The sequence below is a fragment of the Silurus meridionalis genome, chromosome 10 (genome assembly GCF_014805685.1).
Source record: "Silurus meridionalis isolate SWU-2019-XX chromosome 10, ASM1480568v1, whole genome shotgun sequence".
In the NCBI taxonomy this organism is placed as follows: domain Eukaryota; kingdom Metazoa; phylum Chordata; class Actinopteri; order Siluriformes; family Siluridae; genus Silurus; species Silurus meridionalis.
The window spans coordinates 12,538,005-12,557,795 of record NC_060893.1 but is presented as its reverse complement, the minus strand read 5'-3'; the positions used below and the strand labels follow the sequence as shown (position 1 = coordinate 12,557,795).

Below are 19,791 nucleotides of genomic sequence, written 5' to 3'. Positions count from 1 at the left end.
TAAGAGAAGTGCCCTCCTCGTCATGTCATTCGCCCTAAAATGTAATTTTATATATGTCCTTGGGTTTTTTTTCAGTATACAACATTAATTGCATTAACACACAATTTGTTTAGATAATATATATTTTGTTTGTAATATTTGTCAAAACACTTCTGACTTATCCTAAACCATGTTTTTCACTTACATCTCCACAAAGTGATCAAAAGACAGACAGACAATGGAAAGGAAATAGAAGAATGTGAAATTGTCATGTTTTATCTCTATCTATCCACACCATCTTTAAAAAAAAAAAAAACATATCTTTACAGACATTTTTACTATGGAGACAGACATCCATCAGGAGTGACAGGCAGAGATAAAACAAGACAGAAGAAGAAAAGGAAAGAGAGCAGTACAGGGGAGGAAAGAGATCCTGAGGGAGGCACACTGTGTGTTTAGAGAGCATTAGACAGTCTCATGCACACTGGGTGAATTTCAGTAATGACTGACACAGAGATGATTGCTGGTGGCACTGTGACCTTTCAGTGACCTCAACCATCCAAACTGGAGTGGATACACAGAGAGGAAAACGTGTTACTATTTAACCACAAGACTTTTCAATGTCACTCCTTTTTTTCAAAGATATCTTCATTTGGGATGGTGAGCTGAATCTCACCTGTCTTCCTTCACTCCTCCACATGCCATTGACTGTTTTTGTAGGAGCGATGGTAACTACGGGCGGTGTACTCGACACACCAAGGGCAGCAGAAGGGGCCGCAAGACCTTGTCCTGGTGCTAGGGGACCTCGCTTGGGTGTGCCCACTGGTGAGCTGTGATTGGTGGCTGGAGAGGAAACGGGGGATGATTCACCGCTGATGGAGGTAGGGCCTGGAGACAGAAAAAAAAAATTTGATTTCAGCATATGGCCGGAGGACATAACAAGAAAAAACTGCGTGTGGATCAACTCATCCATCAGCATTTCTCATTCAGAAAGGAGTCAAACATGTCAAACCTGTGAGGGATATCATCAAGTCTTAAAGCCAGTTAAATTATTCAGTACTCGCTTTACAAGTCCTGTCACAAAGTGCAATCCTCACAGCACTCAGTGACGAGCTGTGCAGATGACAAATCTCCCAGCAATCCAGGAAAAAGAAACAAGAAAAACATGCATTGAAAATGTAGAGATAAAAGATGAGAGGAATGGGGAGGTAGAAGAGATAGTTGAGAGAGAGAGAGAGAGAGAGAGAGAGAGAGAGAGAGAGTGTGTGCTTGCGTGTGTGTGTGTGTGTGCCAGAAAGCACAAGCAGGCTGTCAGATAAGTGTATGTGCATCATCACTTCCTGACTGCCAACCTCCTCGCTAACAAAGCCCTCTTCTCAATGACAGATCAGATGCCAGTTTACAAAGCTACAGAAACAAACAGTGATTAAAATCTCCCTGCAGTAAATGCAGTAAATACACACACACACACACACACACACACACACACACACACACACACACACACACACACACACACACACACACACACAGAGTGAAATGCAATCATATATACACAAGCTCTGCTCACTTTCTCCCACTGATCTGCTTTATATTACTCATATCGAAGAGAACCCGTAGCATTTTACAGTTTCTGTGTGTGTGATTATGTGTGTGTGTGTGTGCGCGCGTATATACATTCAGAACAATGCATAGAAAGATTACCAAAGGTAAAAAATGTCCAGCTAGACACTAATAAGCATTTTTACATTGTATTTGTGTGTGCATGAGAGAGAGAGATAGAGTGAAAATGAGAGAGAGATAGTGTGTCAGAGAGAGAAACAAACAATTTCATGGACACAAACAAACACATACGCAAACACAAATTGTACCCCTGTTCAAAGCACCTGTCTGAGCCACCCAACAAAAGGAGCAAAGTAGGTCAACCCCTCTCTGGGTGCCAGGGTTTGCACAGAGGTGATAAAGTGTATAAGTGTATATGTGTGTGTGTGTGTGTGTGTGTGTGTGTGTGTGTGTGTGTGTGTGTGTGTGTGCGTGTGTGTGTTAGCATAAGCATCTGTCTTAAATTGTGAGCTCCTGTTAACGGTGTGCATACAGTGTGTGTGTGAGTGTATTACTCTAAGCCAAAGCTCATCCCTTTAAAGTGGGCTACTCCCTGAGGAGGTCAGAGAAAATCTGCTTTTCTTTGGCCTTTGATTAAGCCAAAGCTGTAGTCCACTGATCCACACACACACACACACACACACACACACACACACACACAAAAATATGCATAAGTCAACAAAGGAGAATAACTCTACTCAGCGGCAGTTTTCCCAAATGAGCTTAGCCATGCAGAGGCACTGCTGAAAAAATAAACTACTGAGAGACATAGAGAGAGGAAAAAAAAAAGAGAGAGAGAGAGAGAGAGAGAGAGAGAGAGAGAGAGAGAGAGAGAGAGCGAGAGAGAGAGAGAGAGAGAGGATGGGGCGGGGGGAGCACAGACCAAGAGACAGGCATTATATAGCTCAGTAATCACTAGAGAGCCAACAGCAATTAGTCAAGAAATCCTATTGAGTCAGGTACACAGCTACTACTTCATCACATGGCTAAAAAAAGACCAGTCAATACATCGCCACACTTTTTCACTTCCCGTCTCCATTTAATCAAAGCCAAAGGGGAGAAGCTACTAGATCAATGTTCAAAGCTAAAAATAGAGATGTACAAAGAATGGTTGTTCACACAAATAATTACTTAGAAAGTAATAATCTACAAGTCATGTCTCAAAGTTTAAAATTCTGATGTAATGACCAGAAGGTCACCAAAAAGCCACTGCTGAACCCTTGGGGGGAAAAAAGTTGAATCTATTGTCATGAAACAACTTTTCGCCACCAGGCTTGTGCAATCCTATACTCCATCCACCCAAATGATTGCAGAATGATGTTAGTAACGCATGAGGATCGTATGTCAGAGAGGGCGTGGCCAGATATGTGTAACGTACGTGTCAAACATTGGGTCATTACAGAACAAAACTAATCCTGGATGCTGGGTACAAGTTGGCTAGAGTGGTTTACAGTTGAACTCCATAAATTAGTATTAGAAATACATGATGCCAAATCAAAACTACAGCTATCACTCTAAATATAAAGATCGAAGAGAAAGTCTTACTAAAGCTGTTCTTTTGTACTTTTCCCTCTGAAGCGATACACGACCGTCATTCTGGTAAAACGAGGTTTTGTGGCATCCAGTCACGATCAAACAGAAACTAACTCGAACATAACTAGTAATTCTATCTACACAAAAAACAGCCCCACCTTTACAACGGAAATGGAACAAAAATTTGAAACCAATTTAGCAAACACAAAGAAAAATGTGGAAAATACCAAGACAGAAACAATTATTGGTGCTCCATGACTGCCCATTAACTATCCAACAGTAAGTTGACGTTTTAGCTTGTTTTTTCAATACACGAAAACTTGTCTGTGGTAATAGCACATATCGCTCGGTGATGTCATTCGATTCATTATCGCGATCAGGAGCGAATAATGTTTTTTCCAAGTTGTAATGGATATAATTCTCTGTAGCTGATATAAAGTTTCAATTTGCACTTTTGTAAATGCCTCATTTCTAGTGTTATATTACATATTTTAATAATTTTTTGAATTAGTAAAACTTTTTCATTTATAGAAAATAAAAACGCAATTGTTTACAGATAAGCAAATGTATTTTTCATCTAAAATAGCTTTTCAAAGAAGATGCTACTACAGAGGCAGTCAAAAAGGCCATGTTTTTAAGAATAATTTTTATGTTATTAACTTCATGCAAACTTAGTGGACAAAGCAAAAAACAGCTCCACGTTTGGGTTTCCTCAACTTTAAAATCACTGTGGGGAACAATGGGTCAAATGAAGAAATAAAGATATTCAAAAGAAACATATTATACCTAAAAAACTAAATAAAAGACAGGCAGATAAGAAGCAGATAAGAGGGGATTCTGGCTGGAGAAGTTTCATTAGCTGCCTTTTGACAGAATACGTTTTCTCTATTAATAATTTCAATATTACAAAACTACAATCACCTCCATTATAGGTTTTTCAGAGCAAAGGTAGTTCAGAGTTGCTCAGAAATGCCAGTGTCATAATCACTGCCAAATAAACTGTGCCAGAAGTTTTACTCCTCTCTAGACTTTAAATGAAGTGATTCCTAGGAATAACCTATTCAGCTCATCTATCTGCCTCCAGCAACTCCCTCCTGACCTCTGCTTTTCATCAGAGGCTCATGTCTGAAGAAAACAATATAATTTACAGTGGAATGGTAGTTTGATGACTCTAGGCAAATTCCATGCAAGCTCAACCGTGTGTCACACTATCATTAGTGTGTGTGTGTGTGTGTGTGTGTGTGTGTGTATATATGTGGGGGTGTACCCGTGAGTCTTGTCTTTGGCTGTGGCTAGAACACAATCACATAGACAGATGGGGACCTCAACAATGTGCCAGCAAAATCCGTCAAATCCACATGCAAATATTATTCAAATCTATTCCGTGTGATCTGACCACAGCAACAGACCTTGGAGCATAGTCTAAAAAGTGTGTGTGTGTGTATGTGTGTGTGTGTGTGTGTGTGTGTGTGTAAAAACCTGGACTGATTGTAACAACTGATCTTTTCCTTTGTAGCCACATTTAATTCTTTATATTCCAAAATTTGCGGAATCATTTTTCCTCCTATTCATAGATGTCAACATTTGCTAACAAGAAAACCCTGGCAGACAAATGCATCTGGATTTACAAGCAACCGGCGGAGGAGGGTATACATTTTTATTTATACACCTGTTACAAAATAAATGTAAATGCATATCAGCTCTCGGTTTCTGTCTATATTATACTGCACATGCTAATAAATAGTCTACAAATGTAGTGAAAGGCATTGACTGTTGACCAACATTTGTAGATTAGAATTACCTACATACTGAAAGGAAATATTAAATGGCAACATACAACACATCATGGCCTACACTTTTATTATGGAATGACTTACATTTTTATAGTAAAAAGGGCATCTTATATTTTAGCACCCCATTTCAATCCACCACCAAGGCAGATCAGGGTAGGCATGTAGGCAGAACAGCTGTACAAAAAGCACAAAATTGTAGTTTTCAGATGAATCCTTGTAGCAAGTGTCAAATCTCAAACTGTAAATGGTGGCAAATGAAGATATTTTGGTCAAACTACCAATAAGTCTACAAGGAAGATATTTAAATTCATGTAGAATTGCATGGTTCACTACGAGACGGATAGGTTCAAAGAGACTAAAGTGCTAGAGAAGAAACAAGCACAAACATTCAAATAGTCTTCAACTGGCACTGCTCAGCTGCCGTACAACACGAATTGAATAGACTGAACCAAAAAATAATAATAATAATAGAGGAAGAGAGGATGAATGATGGATAGATGAAAAAGGGATGGAAAATGATTTGGAATACAATGTTAAATAGTAAATACATTAAGGTTTACACATTGGAAGGTACAAATTGGTGTCAGGCTGTGTGTATGGAGTGATGAGGAAAGGGGTGGAGAAAAGAGCACATACAAAAGCAGACAGTTGAGAAGACACACCCACCTCTGGGTTCCTCTGCCTGCTTGGCCAGTTTGCGAAGAGCAGCGGCAAATCCGGAATGAGCGGACTGGGAAGCCGTATTCCCATTGGCCAGAACTGTGCCGCCGATGGGGGAGGGGGTGAGAGGGCTGACGGTCGCCGTGGTGCGTGTTGCCGTGGAGATCATTCCTAACGATGGCGACTTTGGCTCATGGCTCATGCCTGAAGAAGAGAGGGGAGAGGGGGAGGGGTCAGAGGAAGAGAGAGAGATTTAAATGTGATCATTTACATTAAAATTTGCATTCCAGTCACCGTAAGCAAAAAAGCTTAACTAATCCCGAAATTTAAATGCATGTGTGCATGTGTACCAAAGACAAGTGACACTGTCACACAAGGCCATGACCTCATACCTGTTTACTTTCTCAATAGCACATCCACACACTCTCGACAAATTGAGGGAAAAACCAGGCAACTCTGTTAAGCTTTGGGACATGCTCCTGACCTGGACTGGGTCACTAGTCACAATTGATGGAAAGTTCTGATCACTGATCAACTTGTTACTACCAGGAAACCTTTGGTGGTGATCCTGATGGTAGTGACCTCTTCCTGGATTACAATGTCCACATTCACACAAGGTCTCACCAAATGGTTTGAGGAGTACACAAGTAACATCAATCATGAGCTACGGCCTTCACAGTCATCCCATCTCAACATACAGACATGTTAAACATTGCTCTCCACCATCATCAATATTGTCAAAAAATAACTGAGGGACTATCTTTTGGAGGATTAATGATCATCACTCCAGTACACTCCAGAGACGTGTAGAATCAATGCTATGCAACACTGAAGTTGTTCTTATAGGCTCATGCTGATTTTTCCATCCATTTCTTATATTTGTGTACCTTTTTAAAGCTTTGCCATTTACCACCACATCAAATCTTTATAAATATCACAGTCATGTACATGTGTTGGATTGTCTCTTGTTCTGTAATAATAACTTATTATAGCAGCGCATTTCTGTGGAGCATGCATAACCTGACATCAAGCCAAGTTAATGTAGAGATAATAGACCACTCTATACCAGAATTGACTGAGCGATTAAACTACACCTCCTGAGGAAATCAATACCATACTTTAGCTACATCAATAAACCTACTGGGAATGATTTATGAATATGGGAAACGCATGGTGTCTCACAACATGCACATGACAATATAATGGATGAGTGTGTGAATTTCATTTACATTTACATGTGGGTATTTGGCAGGGACTTTTATCACAAGCGACTTTTAAGTGAAGAAGAGCACAATCCGAGAATTGAGCAGGTTAAAGGGCTGACAGTGATCAAAATTATGTTGAACTCAATGTCTTCTAACTGACCAAACACAGGCTGCTAAATATATTTGCTATATTATACTTTTTTGACTGCTTAAAAAGGCACCCATAGCATTTGTATGAGTATCATGCTGAAATATACTACTGCAACACACAGCATGTCTTATATAATATCAAAGGGCCTTAGGGTAGGAGAATGTGCTTTAAGGGTTTCTTCCTGTTGATGGCCAAGCTGAAAGGACCTCTAGATTTTGTGTTTACTGTATATAACACTGTCTATAACTAATCCCTAAATAGACTTAAAATACATTTACTCTTCTCCAACATCTTATATCTGTTCTCTCTTTTTGTACACACAAAGTAAAAATTCTCATTAATCGATTTGTTCTTAAACGTTGTTTAAAATCTGTTTCTTACGCACTCACAGCATAAATAGTGATGTATTGTGTACAAGATTGACATACCTTGACCACCCTGAATCCATGGTCACTTACTCACATTCATCATGAGTTCTATGACAGTAAACTCTGCTCTCCCCCTGCCCTCATGTTGAACTGCAGGGAGCAATTATTAATGACACTAGCCATATTAGGATCACTAGTTAGCGTAAGTATGTCCCCTGACACCACTAAAGTGAAAGTTCATCCCAGGTAGAATCTTTGCCAAACATGTAAGCACAGCACACACATGGACTTGCTGGAGTTCAGATTCACTACATGCAGAAACAGCATTCATGGGAACACGTGACAAGCAACAAAGTTATTACAGAAAGATCCAATGCATATGCATACACTGAAGGTATAGAAGTCACATTTTTAGTTTATCCAATCCTTAATGAATCCAGTTCTACCTCATGATTGATGCCAAGACCTCCAGTCAGCAGTCATTCATATTCAACACCCACCATAAAGTCTTGTATATTCTTTATTCTATTATTAAAAACAAATCACCAGACTCAAGACTGCTTACTTGATCTTCTCTCTCTCATCCCAGCAGCACAGCCCCTCACTCGTTTACTCCCTGCAGCCAAACAAACACACACTCCTTCTGTCTCGCTCTGTCTCTCATTCGAACAGCTGCTGTGAAGTCACATGGCCTGCCCTCTATTTCACTTACTCTTTTTCCTTTTTTTTCCCCCTTAGTCAAATAATTGCTGTAGAGTGGCAAGCCATGCCCTCCTGTCTCCTCCTTATTACCACCTTTAGACTTGCCCTTTACACAACAGCATCCTCTATCATTCTGCTCTATTACAGGCCACGCACTTATCACTGCCTCCACCATATTACCCTAGACCACACCCTCTACTCTGTAACATCTCCTCCGCTTTACCACGGATCATTCTTCCTGAACAGGCCACATCCTCCTCCCTTACCGTATGATCTCCCACTCCTTTGGGTCACACCCTCTTCTCTGGCTCCTCCCCCTGCTTGAGCCCACCTTTCCCTTTCTATAATCAAAGATCACACCCTGAGCCCCTCAAAGAAATGCCACTATACACAAAGAGAGAAAAAGAAAGAGAAATGAGTAGCAGAGGTGTGCAGAGTTGTTGTAGATAAATGATGCAAGTTATGAGCAACAGAAGGAAAAAAAGGAATCATTTTCCACCTTGCAATTACGCCACTTCGCATTTAGACAAGCTATTGCCTACACTAATCATCTTATTTTTATTCCATTTATTTATAAATACGATTTCACACGGCCTACCTACGAGTTTGTGCACTCAATGTGCTGTCAGACAGATTACTCACCTTAGATTATAGACACGCAAAAATATTAGCATTATCTCACTCCTGTAGCTATAAAAGTAGTTTCATGGCTGTAGGTGCATGGATATATGAGTCCGATGTACATTGTACAATTTTCAGCCCAATTTTTGCTGGCAAACTCATAACGTGTACTTCTTAAAGAATTTCTTAATTCTAAATTGAGACCAGTGGTCTGAAAAAGCATAAAGTAACATGCTCACCATTACATGGCACTGAAGACTATAAAGCAGGAAATTTGAATTAAATTCACTGTCCAACATCAAAATAGCAAAACATAAGAAACAGAATGACACAAAGCTCACTGAATAGCCACAAAAACAGTAGTGCACTGGAAAGAAAAAAATGCTTAAAGACAGAAAAATAAACTCATCCTTATTACATCAGGCTGTCTCTGTTTACGTGACCCCATTTACTGCATGAGACTGGAAAGCCATGATAGATGACGTATCATGCAGAGCATTGTAATTTTCCTTAATTACAGGTCTGTATTTAAACCCTTTCCTTGTATAATCTTGCACGAAGAACAAGCTACGGAGAATCTGCTATAGAATTCAACCAAGAATTTATTGGGATCAATTCACACAGCGTGACGGGTAATAATCTTAAGAGCCGCTGTAAACGCAGTTTAAAACTGGCTTTAAAGAGGAAGTGCATTAAAAAAAACACACAATGAAACAAAGTGGCTTAATAAATATAAATGTTAACTGAACATCTTCAATCTTTCATACACACACCCACATACTATGATGATGACTGATGGTGTCAGACAGACAACTTTCATCTCTAATCTTGTAATACTGGTGCCTGTGACCTGCTTAGGTGTATCTCTGCACTATTAACATATGCAGCGCATTACCAGGTAACACAACCACACAAAAACAATCTGCAGGGACATAATGATCATTCATTCATATATTGTGTCGTATATGAAATATCATTTGTTTGAACTAAATTTAAAGTTGTTTAGAACTATTTTCTCTTTTTCTCTTGTGAACTGTTGACTCTTTGTATGCACTTTTCAGGAAGCTGCTCTTTAAGCTTACGCTGTTGGTATTCTTCCCCTTAACACTATCTTTTACCACTTCCTCATTAGTTATCCCAATCTGTTTATCGGGGTTTCTTCATGACCAACAGTAAAAAAATAGAAGCGTTGATTTTGACACTTGACATCTATGGCGATTTCTAATTGATTTAATCAGTTTTAGGTCCTAAGATTTCAATTTGTCCACTGCATCGGACACATTCTTAATCTTTACAGTGTGAGAATGAAGATGGTAAGCACACATTTAGAACAAACTCTGCTGGTGTGTGAACTAATGATGCAATGACACACAGCTGTTCAAGAAACAGATGAGCAACCAAATGACCAAATACTTTTATTGACTCAAAATGGAGTTTGCTGTTAAAATTAGCTATAGTTGTTGTAAGGCAGATATACATAAAAAAATATATATCTTTAATACTTAATTGCAATAATTAAATGTAAAAGAAAAAAAATAAGTATATATATATATATATATATATATATTTTTTTTTAGTCATGCAAAACTATTTAGGCTAAAACTCGTTTAAGTGAAGATGGCTGAAAGAATAAACCAGATAAACGTGTTGTGTGTTTATCTCATATATACTGCATGTAAGTAGTTACACATTTCCAACTAGCATTCTCAGAATGAAGTGTTTTCTTTTTACTGCTAAATATATAAGCTCAACAAAACCATGTAGTGAGTAAATACAGTGTAGGAACTCAGATTGCAGATTTATACATTAAAATGCTAAATATCACTATTTCATTCTTTTGTTCTGCTATGGATCCAAGTCCCTGGAAAACCAGTCCATCGCAGGGCACCATAAACACACATTCTGATCCAACAATTTCCTTTAGCCAATCCAGATACCAGCATGTTTAATAAAGGTTTGAAGTAACTCAGACTGACCCAAACACGGATGCCTATTGATCAATATCCAGAACAAAACCATTGGTGGATTGGTAATTGGTCTTCTTGATTCATTACATAACTTTTTTTTTAATTTAAATGCTAATCTTTTAAGTACTTGACATTCAAATGCAATTTTAAAAAGAAATCTGCAACTAATCCATATAGTCAAATCATACATTTTATACTCTCACCTCATTATGGCACATTTAATCTTGATGTAATGGAGTATAGTGTCAAAGACTAAAGAACATCACTGTTTAATTTCTCTTGGACTAAAATTTGGCTGCATCAAGTGTTTTCTAATTTACCTGCCTCTTTGGTAACATCATGGTACTGTTCAGTAAAGAAAAAGGTATAAGGAAGAGGAAAAAAAAGTCATGCTTTAATGATAAGTGGTGGAAATCTATTGGAAGCAAAACGCCGACTGGCAACTAAATTTGGACTTTGAGTAACAACAGTGGGTGGTTAAGTAGTTTCTTCCTAGAGTCCTTCGTTTCCTCTGGCTCCCAAAGTCCTGTTCATTAGACAGCACAGGCCATGCAAATCCACCCTGCCCTACCCGACATGACCAGCTTATGGAAATTTAACAGCAGAGCAACGGGGGGAAAATGGATGATGGATGGTATGTCAGGTTGTTTGGTACCAGCAGACACACAGAAACATGCTTGCAGGAACACGCAGGCACACACATGTCCCTAATGGCACTACAACAGCAGTGATGCGTGGGTGACCGCAGGGACCTGAGGTGCCCTTGGTGTTCATTAAGACCAGAGAATGCCTCAAACACACCTGCCCTCTGCTCATTAACCTCAGCATGTGTGTGTCTAAATAACAGAAGGCTATAACAGTGTGGGTGAGAAAGAACAAGAACTGAACATGTGCATGAGGTGGAGCGATATCATGACTATCAAAAAACCTGTGTGTAGGAGAGAGAATACAGGTGATGGATGGAAGTGGTCAATTTGGAATATTTGGAAAACTGATATTTGAAAACATATACCATGCTGACAGGTTTCTGAGCTCCACAGTGACAGGAGATTTACAATAGCACTGCAGTGAGTCTCTTTATCTACATGACTACTGTAAATCTCCATGTACATAAGCTCAAATGTGTACAAAAAATACTGCACATAAAAAACTATGCTGAATCCAGTTAATAGGTCAGTATTTTAGATAGTGATTTTCCGGCATTCATAAACCCCACGGTTATATTGATCTCATTGTAATGAAGCCACTGTTAATACACCAACAATTACATTAAAACTAAATAAAAAAAAATAAGGAAATATTGTCACTTAAATAAGAAAGAAAGCCGGATAGTGCGTTGTGTTTTTCCAACATTTCCGGGTGCTGATATTCCGTTCAGCATTGTATTGTATGAGGAAGTCAGGTGTGTCAGAGAAGTATGTGAGGGTGGTGCAGGACATGTATGAGGACAGTGTGACAGCAGTGAAGTGTGCAGTAGGAACGACAGACTGGTTCAGGGTGAAGGTTGGACTGCATCAAGGATCAGCCCTGAGCCCTTTCCTGTTTAGAGTGATGATGGACAGTTTGACGAATGAGGTCAGACAGGAGTTTCCCTGGACTATGATGTTTGCGGATGAAATTGTGATTTGTGGTGAGAGTAGTGAGCAGGTTGAGAAGAGCCTGGAGATGTGGAGGTATGCGCTGGGAGGGCAGTAGAGTGGTGCAGTTAAAGGGAGAAGAGGTGGAGAAGGTGGAGGAGTTCAGGTACCTGGGGTCAACAGTGCAAAGTAATGGAGAGTGTGTTAGAGAAGTAAAGAAAAGAGTGTAGGCAGGGTGGAGGAGAGTGACAGGAGTGATTTGTGATAGAAGAGTATCTGCAAGAGTGAAAGGGAAAGTTTATAGGACTGTGGTGAGACCTGCGATGTTGTATGGTTTAGAGACCGTGGCATTGAGTAAAAGACAGGAGGTGGAGCTGGAGGTAGCAGAGCTGAAGTTATTAAGGTTTTCCTTGTGAGTGACGAGATAGGACAAGATTAGAAATTAGTTTATTAGAGGGACAGCCCATGTAGAACGTTTTGGTGACAAGGTGAAGGAGGTGAGATTGAGATGGTTTGGACATGTGGCGAGGAGGGACATGAATTATATTGGTAGAAGAATGCTGAGGATGGAGCCACCAGGAGGGAGGAAAAGAGGAAGGCCACGGAGGAGGTTCATGGATGTGGTGAGGGAAGACAAAGAGGCAGATGAAGAACACAGAGTGGTATGGAGACGGATGATCCGCTGTGGCGACCCCTCATGGGAGCAGCAGAAAGAAGAAGATATTCCGTTCAGCAAATATCCCAGAAAACGTACTTTCAGCAATTACAATCCCTATATTGTTTCTATAGCAACAATAACTTATTAAAACAAGGGAAATGAATATAAACCTTGATTTGAACTGCTGCCAGAGCTGCTGTTCTAGAAAATCAATCAACACCTTCTGACCAATCAGAGTCAACAGTTAAACAGCACTAAGGAATCGGTATTCCAGGCTATGGCTGAAGGTCTCGCTAGTAAATACGCACCACTGGATTGAATAGCCACACTTTCTGGGAAGAAGAAGAATGTTTAATATTAAGGCCTGGGATGAACTGGAATCAAGAAGTGATGATTATGTCTTTGTGTTTGTGCTACACTTCAGGTAGAGAGCACAGGCCATGGACTGGAGCACCCCTATTAGTAAAATATACCTGTCGTACCTCAAGATATTTGCAAAAAAATTCATATCTAAGTGACATAAATTACACCACATTTCACTTCAAATATGTCAGGAAACAGTAAGACAGTAAATAAACACTGTGTTTATTTTGATTTCTTGTACAATCACTCGACTTTGTGACTATAGAACGAAACAACATATGGTAGATGATGATTTACGCTTATTAACAGAAGGATGAAACAGGGGAAGTATTTTGGTGGATGCATATATAGAGTGTGAATGTTTTTTTCCATTTCAAATTATTTTGTCACATGCATAACCATACTTCAAATGATAATGCATCTGTTCTTCATGACAGGTGTCAGACAGACAACTAAAATGCTGCTGAAATGCTTTGATTGCACCAATGTTCACTGGACTAGGGAGAAATCAAGATTCTAAAAGATGAACGTGATAAGCGTGGACGCAATCGGTAACAATAACTACATCTGTTATTGGTTTGTTGAAACATAATAACTGTAATCGTTATGAGTGATATGTCATGCATTGTATGTAATTAAAAGCCATGGTCTTAATACACAGCCAGTGCACACACCGAGGGAACAATAATGATTTTTCGGCCTTGTCAGCACACAGTAAGAATATTTCAGTGATTCAAAATCATTGAGTGAGCACATTACTGCGAAACTAAATACTTGAATTATGGCCTTCTTGTGATCAACTAATTGCCAAAGCCGACGGTTTGGATTTTGCTTAGGACGTGATTAATTGTAAAGCCCTACAAATGAGATGTGCATCAACAAACGGGGCAGCGCTTAGCCTTTGTAGTGACGGGAAACAGAAAGCAATACGTTAAGGAAGGAGTGAAGCATGAGAGCTAGATGAAAGGGAGAGGAGTATAGACGTATAAAGTAGAGCTAACCTCAACCCTCTCCACTAGCACCGTACAGAGAGCGCGAATGAACGCATCCCTTTAATCAAATCCACTCTTTCTTCTCGGCCTTTGTCTCCTCCTGTCCTCCTCTCATCATCCCTCGCTTCTCCTTTGTGGAAGAGAAGGCTTCTAATGACTGATACGCTGAAAGATTAGACACCATGGACGTGTCCTGTTTTGTGTTTAACAGGCTCTTTGCTTTGCTGTAATTATCCATGGTGATGTACAGCTGTAGACAGATGTTAAATATATGTTGCGTTTTATGGTGTACAACTTTATTTGAAAGTGCAGAACTGTGTCATTTGCTCAGTACGTGTGTGTACATGTGTGTCCTAGACCTGCTCTGTGTGCTTCCGTTAGGGAAATGTGTGGCCCCGGACAGCTGTTGCACCACTGTAGTGACTCCCAAAGGCCTCTGGGAAAGGCGCAGTGTAGGGAACCACACCAGACCTCCAGACTCCCACATGGCCACCAGTCTACTTCAGGGCTCCTCCTGCTGCCGTTCTGGGAGTGAGGAAGCAACACACAGTCCGGGTATCACACACAGACATGTATTGCCTCTAGCCCAAACACACACACACACACACACACACACACACACACACACACACACACACACACACAGCCTATCTGAATGTAATATAGTGCACACTTCCTTTGTGTGCTTATCACCTCAGTGCCATCTGGACCATGAATCATGAAAAGGTGACTGGCTCTTCTCTCAGTTCTTTTTTCTATGAAGAATTGAACAATGGTCCTTTACTAATCAAAAGCAGCCAATGGCACTGATGGCACTCAAAGCGAATAACCGGTAATATAACGCATGCAAAAGAGCACAGCATCAGCACCATGAAAAGGAGAGCTCTCAGAATAAACAATATTGTTACTTACTAACGTGATTAGACTGTTATTTATGTTTTTTTGTTTCACTGGCACTTCACTTTGCATCAGGTTTCTGTTCTGGGTTTGGTTAGAAGTTTTCTCACTCCTGTGTTCGATCAAATGGAAAAGCTTACACTGTATAGCATATTTATAGTTTGATTCATAACATATGCAGCATAATATTCTTATGCCTGAAGACAGTGGTTGAATGTTTAACCCGTATATCCCATAAATAAATGATGACCCTAATGTAAAGTTAATCCAGAGGAAAACTCACATTTTCAGTTTTTATCTTTACAACTACTGCAACTGGATATATCAAATTCTCAAAATGTTATATCGTAAAAACATTAGCATCTCTCGCAATCAAATCTATTTTTTTATCAAACATGCCAGACTTTATACGCCACATGAAATATAAATCACATTTATGAAAAACGGTGCATTTCTTTAATATCAATACTTCTTTTCTTTGTGTAAAAATATATTAAATGATGCAGAGACCGACAGCTTAATTGATTAACAAAATAGTAAAGAGTTTCTGTAGCTTTAATGCTTCCTGCTGTTTAGTAATTAATCAGAGCATCTTCCTCCTTCATCCTCTCTCTCTCTCTCTCTCTCTCTCTCTCTCTCTCTCTCTCTCTCTCTTTCTCAATTCCTCCTCCACTCTGTCATTCTTTCCCTCTCTTTCAGGCAGTAATTGCAGGCTAACAGTAGAATGTGTGTGTGTATGTTTGTGAGTAAGTGTGTGTGTGTTGCTTAGTGGGAGGCAGTTGGAGGGAGGAGATGGGAAACAGGGCAGTTTATAGAGTAATGACAGCCCGGGAGGTAAGCGCTCCCCCTTAGGCTCTCCCTGTGTGTGTGTGTGTGTGTGTGTGTGTGTGTGTGTGTGTGTGTGTGTGTGTGTGTGTGTGTGTATCTGACCAGCTTGTATAAAAGTCATGAAAATAAGAGCACTTTAATCCCATGCCTTACAAAAGCTTTGCATTAATAAAGCAGCTTCTTCCCATGAGTCAAACAGGTCCAGTATGTATCCTGAGTGTACATGTGATTTACACTCTAAACATTATGTCATGAGATCCAGCCCTTATTAAACAAGCAGAGATGTGCTGACAGAGAGACAGCAAGGTCTGTGTGTGTGTGTGTGTGGGGGTTGGAGGGTTATGTGTTTATCTCCACCCCTTCCTCCTGCACTATCAGCAAAGGGCATTTGTTTTTTGTTTAGTAACTGATTAGCACTGGCTCAGCCGCATGAAAACGTTGACGAAAACTCCCTTTTTCTTTTTCTCTTTCTCGCTCTCTCTCTCTCTCTCTCTCTCTCTCTCTCTCTCTCTCTCTCTCTCTCACACACACACACACACACACACAGCTCTTGTTTCTTTTGCAATTAAACCAGTGCAGGAGTAGTTTGTGTGTGTGTTTCACACCCAGTCTCTTTTTCTCTTTGTTACATACATGTATACACACAAACACACGCACACTCGCATACACACACCACAAACACTCTGACAGTAAAATTGCAAAGACACACACACACAAAAACACTCTGACAGTGAAATTGCAAATACACACACACACACACACACTGACAGTGAAATTGCAAAGCGGTTTGTTGGCAAACAAAGGTGTGTCTGTATGTGTGTGTGTGTGTGGTCATGGGGGTGGGTTGTGTAAGTGCATATAACAGCTGACCGGCAGAGACGAGAGTAGCAGCAGTAACCCGAGCTAATCCTAATACAATATGGCTTTGCACAATTACAACTACACACACACACACACACACACACACACACACACACACACACACTTTGACCCAGACCCTCAGCAGCAAAACAAGCAGTTATTATTAACAGCACATTGTAAATAACCTGTCTGACACAGCTCGAGTAAAGATTATGTACACTCCAGGCAAATTACTGAGGCATCACTACAGTATCACAGTGCCACAATGCACATATGAAGTGTTTACACGCCGACATATTCTACAAGTTCTGATGCGTCAAAAACATCAGTAGGACACATAAATGTGTGATAATTAGCACAGAGGCAAGTTTGTCTTCACCGCCTCACTGGCCCGCAGTTATTTAACCCTTTCCCAACTCGACAGATTGGAACGAGCAGCTGAGTGACTGTGAAAGAGCTTGTGAGTGAATGGGAGTGTGTCTAATGGAGTCAGATGTTCAGTGGAGAGTTCCTGTGACACTTGCCCTGCGCACAAAGCAAGTAACACAGCGATAGTGGTGCTTTTGTGTGAAACAGGCCAGACCACATTAGGAGCGGATGGGTCATTCTGCTCGAGGGCACACTAAAATACACACACACACACACACACACAAGCTTATATCAACCTGTGTATATATGTGCATATGCACTGCTCACGATAAGTAAAAAAGAGGGTGAACTCCTGAAACCACCACACTGACACAAACCAGGAAGTGATGTTTTCTGAAAGACCAGGAAGTTGCATGATAGAAAGGCAAGTATTTCTGATCCTCTAGATAAAGCACTATATTTTATATATTACTATAAATAGTGTAATCTAGCAAGCTAAGGTGGCAGAGCAGTGTGGGGCTTAACTTAACTACTAATCATTTTAGTTATACAAGGAAATAAATACACAATTTAATGCCAAGTACTTTTAAAGCAATGACCATATTTTACACTTAAATTACACACTTCAGCTTTTATATCAGTAGTTTTTACACTGAGCAGAGTGTAGGGGAAACAGACTTCATATCACACTGTACATGCAGATCTAGGTGTACAGGTTTATAGGAATCGGGCAAAAACTTATTTCATCCCAACTATTAAACTGTATTCATAACAAAAAAGAATTCTTGTCACTCATCTTGACATATAATTGAGCCTCAAGGCACAGTAGAGAGACTCTAACCACCCTGTCATAACACCGATCCTGTATTTCCAGTCTCGGACCGTTTCGTTTCTAGCTTTCCCAGTTTACTGTGCAGAGACAATACTGATGCCAAACAAAACTTCATCATGTGGCTGAGCGAGGTTTCTGTCAGAGCAAGAGAAACCGAGCCTGAGATCGTTACTCATTCTTCTGCAATGTCTAAAATCTGCAATCTAACCGATCGAGTGGTGCGAGGTCAACTCTAGCCTTACAGTGACGTGATGGCATTATGTACAGGCGCTCAGTATACAGTGACATTACTTCAAAATCTAGCCATTCAACCGTGCCCTCAAAACCAACAAGGGACGAAAGTCGACACTTAGCAAAACAAGCCTTTTAGTGACAAGTGCTTTTCATTTCCCAGCACATAAGGTTAATCATGATGATACATAATGGCATCAGCAGTTTGGTTGAAATAGTGCAGACATGACAAAAATACCCAAAACAAGTCATCACTACATATAACAGCATCCATCTCTCTCTCTCTCTCTCTCTCTCTCTCTCTCTCTCTCTCTCTCTCACACACTCACACACACACACAGCTGGTGAGAGGGGAGGGGGGGTTGTGTGTTTATACTGTTTTGGGCATTTCCTTTCTCTTGGTTCGACATTTAAAATATGTTTCTGGGAGAAAAAAAAACAGCAGCCTCGTGTCTTCATCATCCTCCTCCTCTTCCTCCTCCTTCACTGCATCCTCTCCAGAACAAACTGCTCCACTTGTTCTGGGATAATTACAGCAGCAGAGCCAACACACAATAAATAAGTGTGTGTGTGGGGAATCCCCATAACATTCGCATTTAACGTACATTATTCTGTTAAATAAATAGTTTCTAAGAGCAGGAATTCCTCGAGTAGCCTGGAGGAAGCGCAGAAGTGTGTATACACACACACACACACACACACACACACACACACACACACACACACACACACACACACACTTCTTATCAATGAAAGAAAAGCAGCGCAACTGGTCAAGTTAGCGACGATAAACAAAAACAGAAAGGAAAAAAAACCACGTAGTAAAGCTACTCCCGGACACGGAGTGTGTTTTTACACCAAACGCTCAAAATAAAAAGCATAGTGGGGAAAAAACCCTCACCTTCAAACGGAGAGAAACTGCGCTCTGCTCTTAGTCCATGTGAGGCGCCGCGGGAGTGAAGCGGCTCTGCGGCGCACAAACCGGGGCTACGAGCGGGAGGGGCGGGGCTTAGATGCGCACGGGGCGGAGTCTTCCTCCCCAGCACCTGCTCTGCTAACACGCCCACCGAAAGACGCACGCGCTACTACCTTACACGGGCTACTCACTCAAAAATATAAACAATGCAATAAAATGCACAGAGAAACAATCAAACATGCACAGAGTTCCGTATGTTCTACAGTAGTTATTTGTCTTCAGTTAAACTCATTCAGTCAGAGACCTGTATGTCAGACAAGAGACGATTACAAAGTCAACAAATAATGTGTGTTACTGGTTTCGATTTATCTTACTGTAAAACAAATAATGAATCCCTGGTGGAACCTCATTCTGAAAACCACCTTGCTGTTAAAGGCTCTGAAACCTTTTAGAGCCTAGGACCCATTTAACTTTAAGATAAATCACTGTGATCCTTTTCAATATTTCAATTCAAATGGCCATTAAAATATACTAATATCTATTAAAATCTAGTAACATAAGAAAATGTAAAGATGAAAGTTATTTTATATATATATATAATTTACAATTCAGCAAAATAAGTCTTCAGATGCTGCAAATCCATGATTTTTTCAGTCTAAATGGATATAATGTTTGCATAGACAATA

The 19,791-nt window shown here is 40.2% G+C and overlaps 1 protein-coding gene across 9 annotated transcripts in view; it reads right to left on the bottom strand.

Moving 5' to 3' along the window:
- The window catches only part of LOC124392356 (genetic suppressor element 1-like), a 44,484-nt gene that overhangs the window by 12,066 nt on the left and 12,627 nt on the right, over positions 1 to 19,791 (bottom strand). For 3 of the 9 annotated variants that reach the window (XM_046859282.1, XM_046859283.1, XM_046859285.1), the window contains exons 1-5: positions 18,566 to 18,592; positions 14,531 to 14,696; positions 5,574 to 5,771; positions 656 to 867; positions 490 to 543 (exon numbers count right to left, since the gene is read on the bottom strand). In XM_046859282.1, the coding sequence (XP_046715238.1) occupies positions 490 to 543; positions 656 to 867; positions 5,574 to 5,771; positions 14,531 to 14,696; positions 18,566 to 18,577 (642 nt within the window). In that variant the 5' untranslated portion in view covers positions 18,578 to 18,592. Of the gene's footprint in view, positions 1 to 489; positions 544 to 655; positions 868 to 5,573; positions 5,772 to 14,180; positions 14,443 to 14,530; positions 14,697 to 18,565; positions 18,593 to 19,090; positions 19,203 to 19,791 lie in introns of those variants that run through there. The other 6 variants (XM_046859286.1, XM_046859287.1, XM_046859290.1 and 3 more) reach the window with 5 other exon arrangements.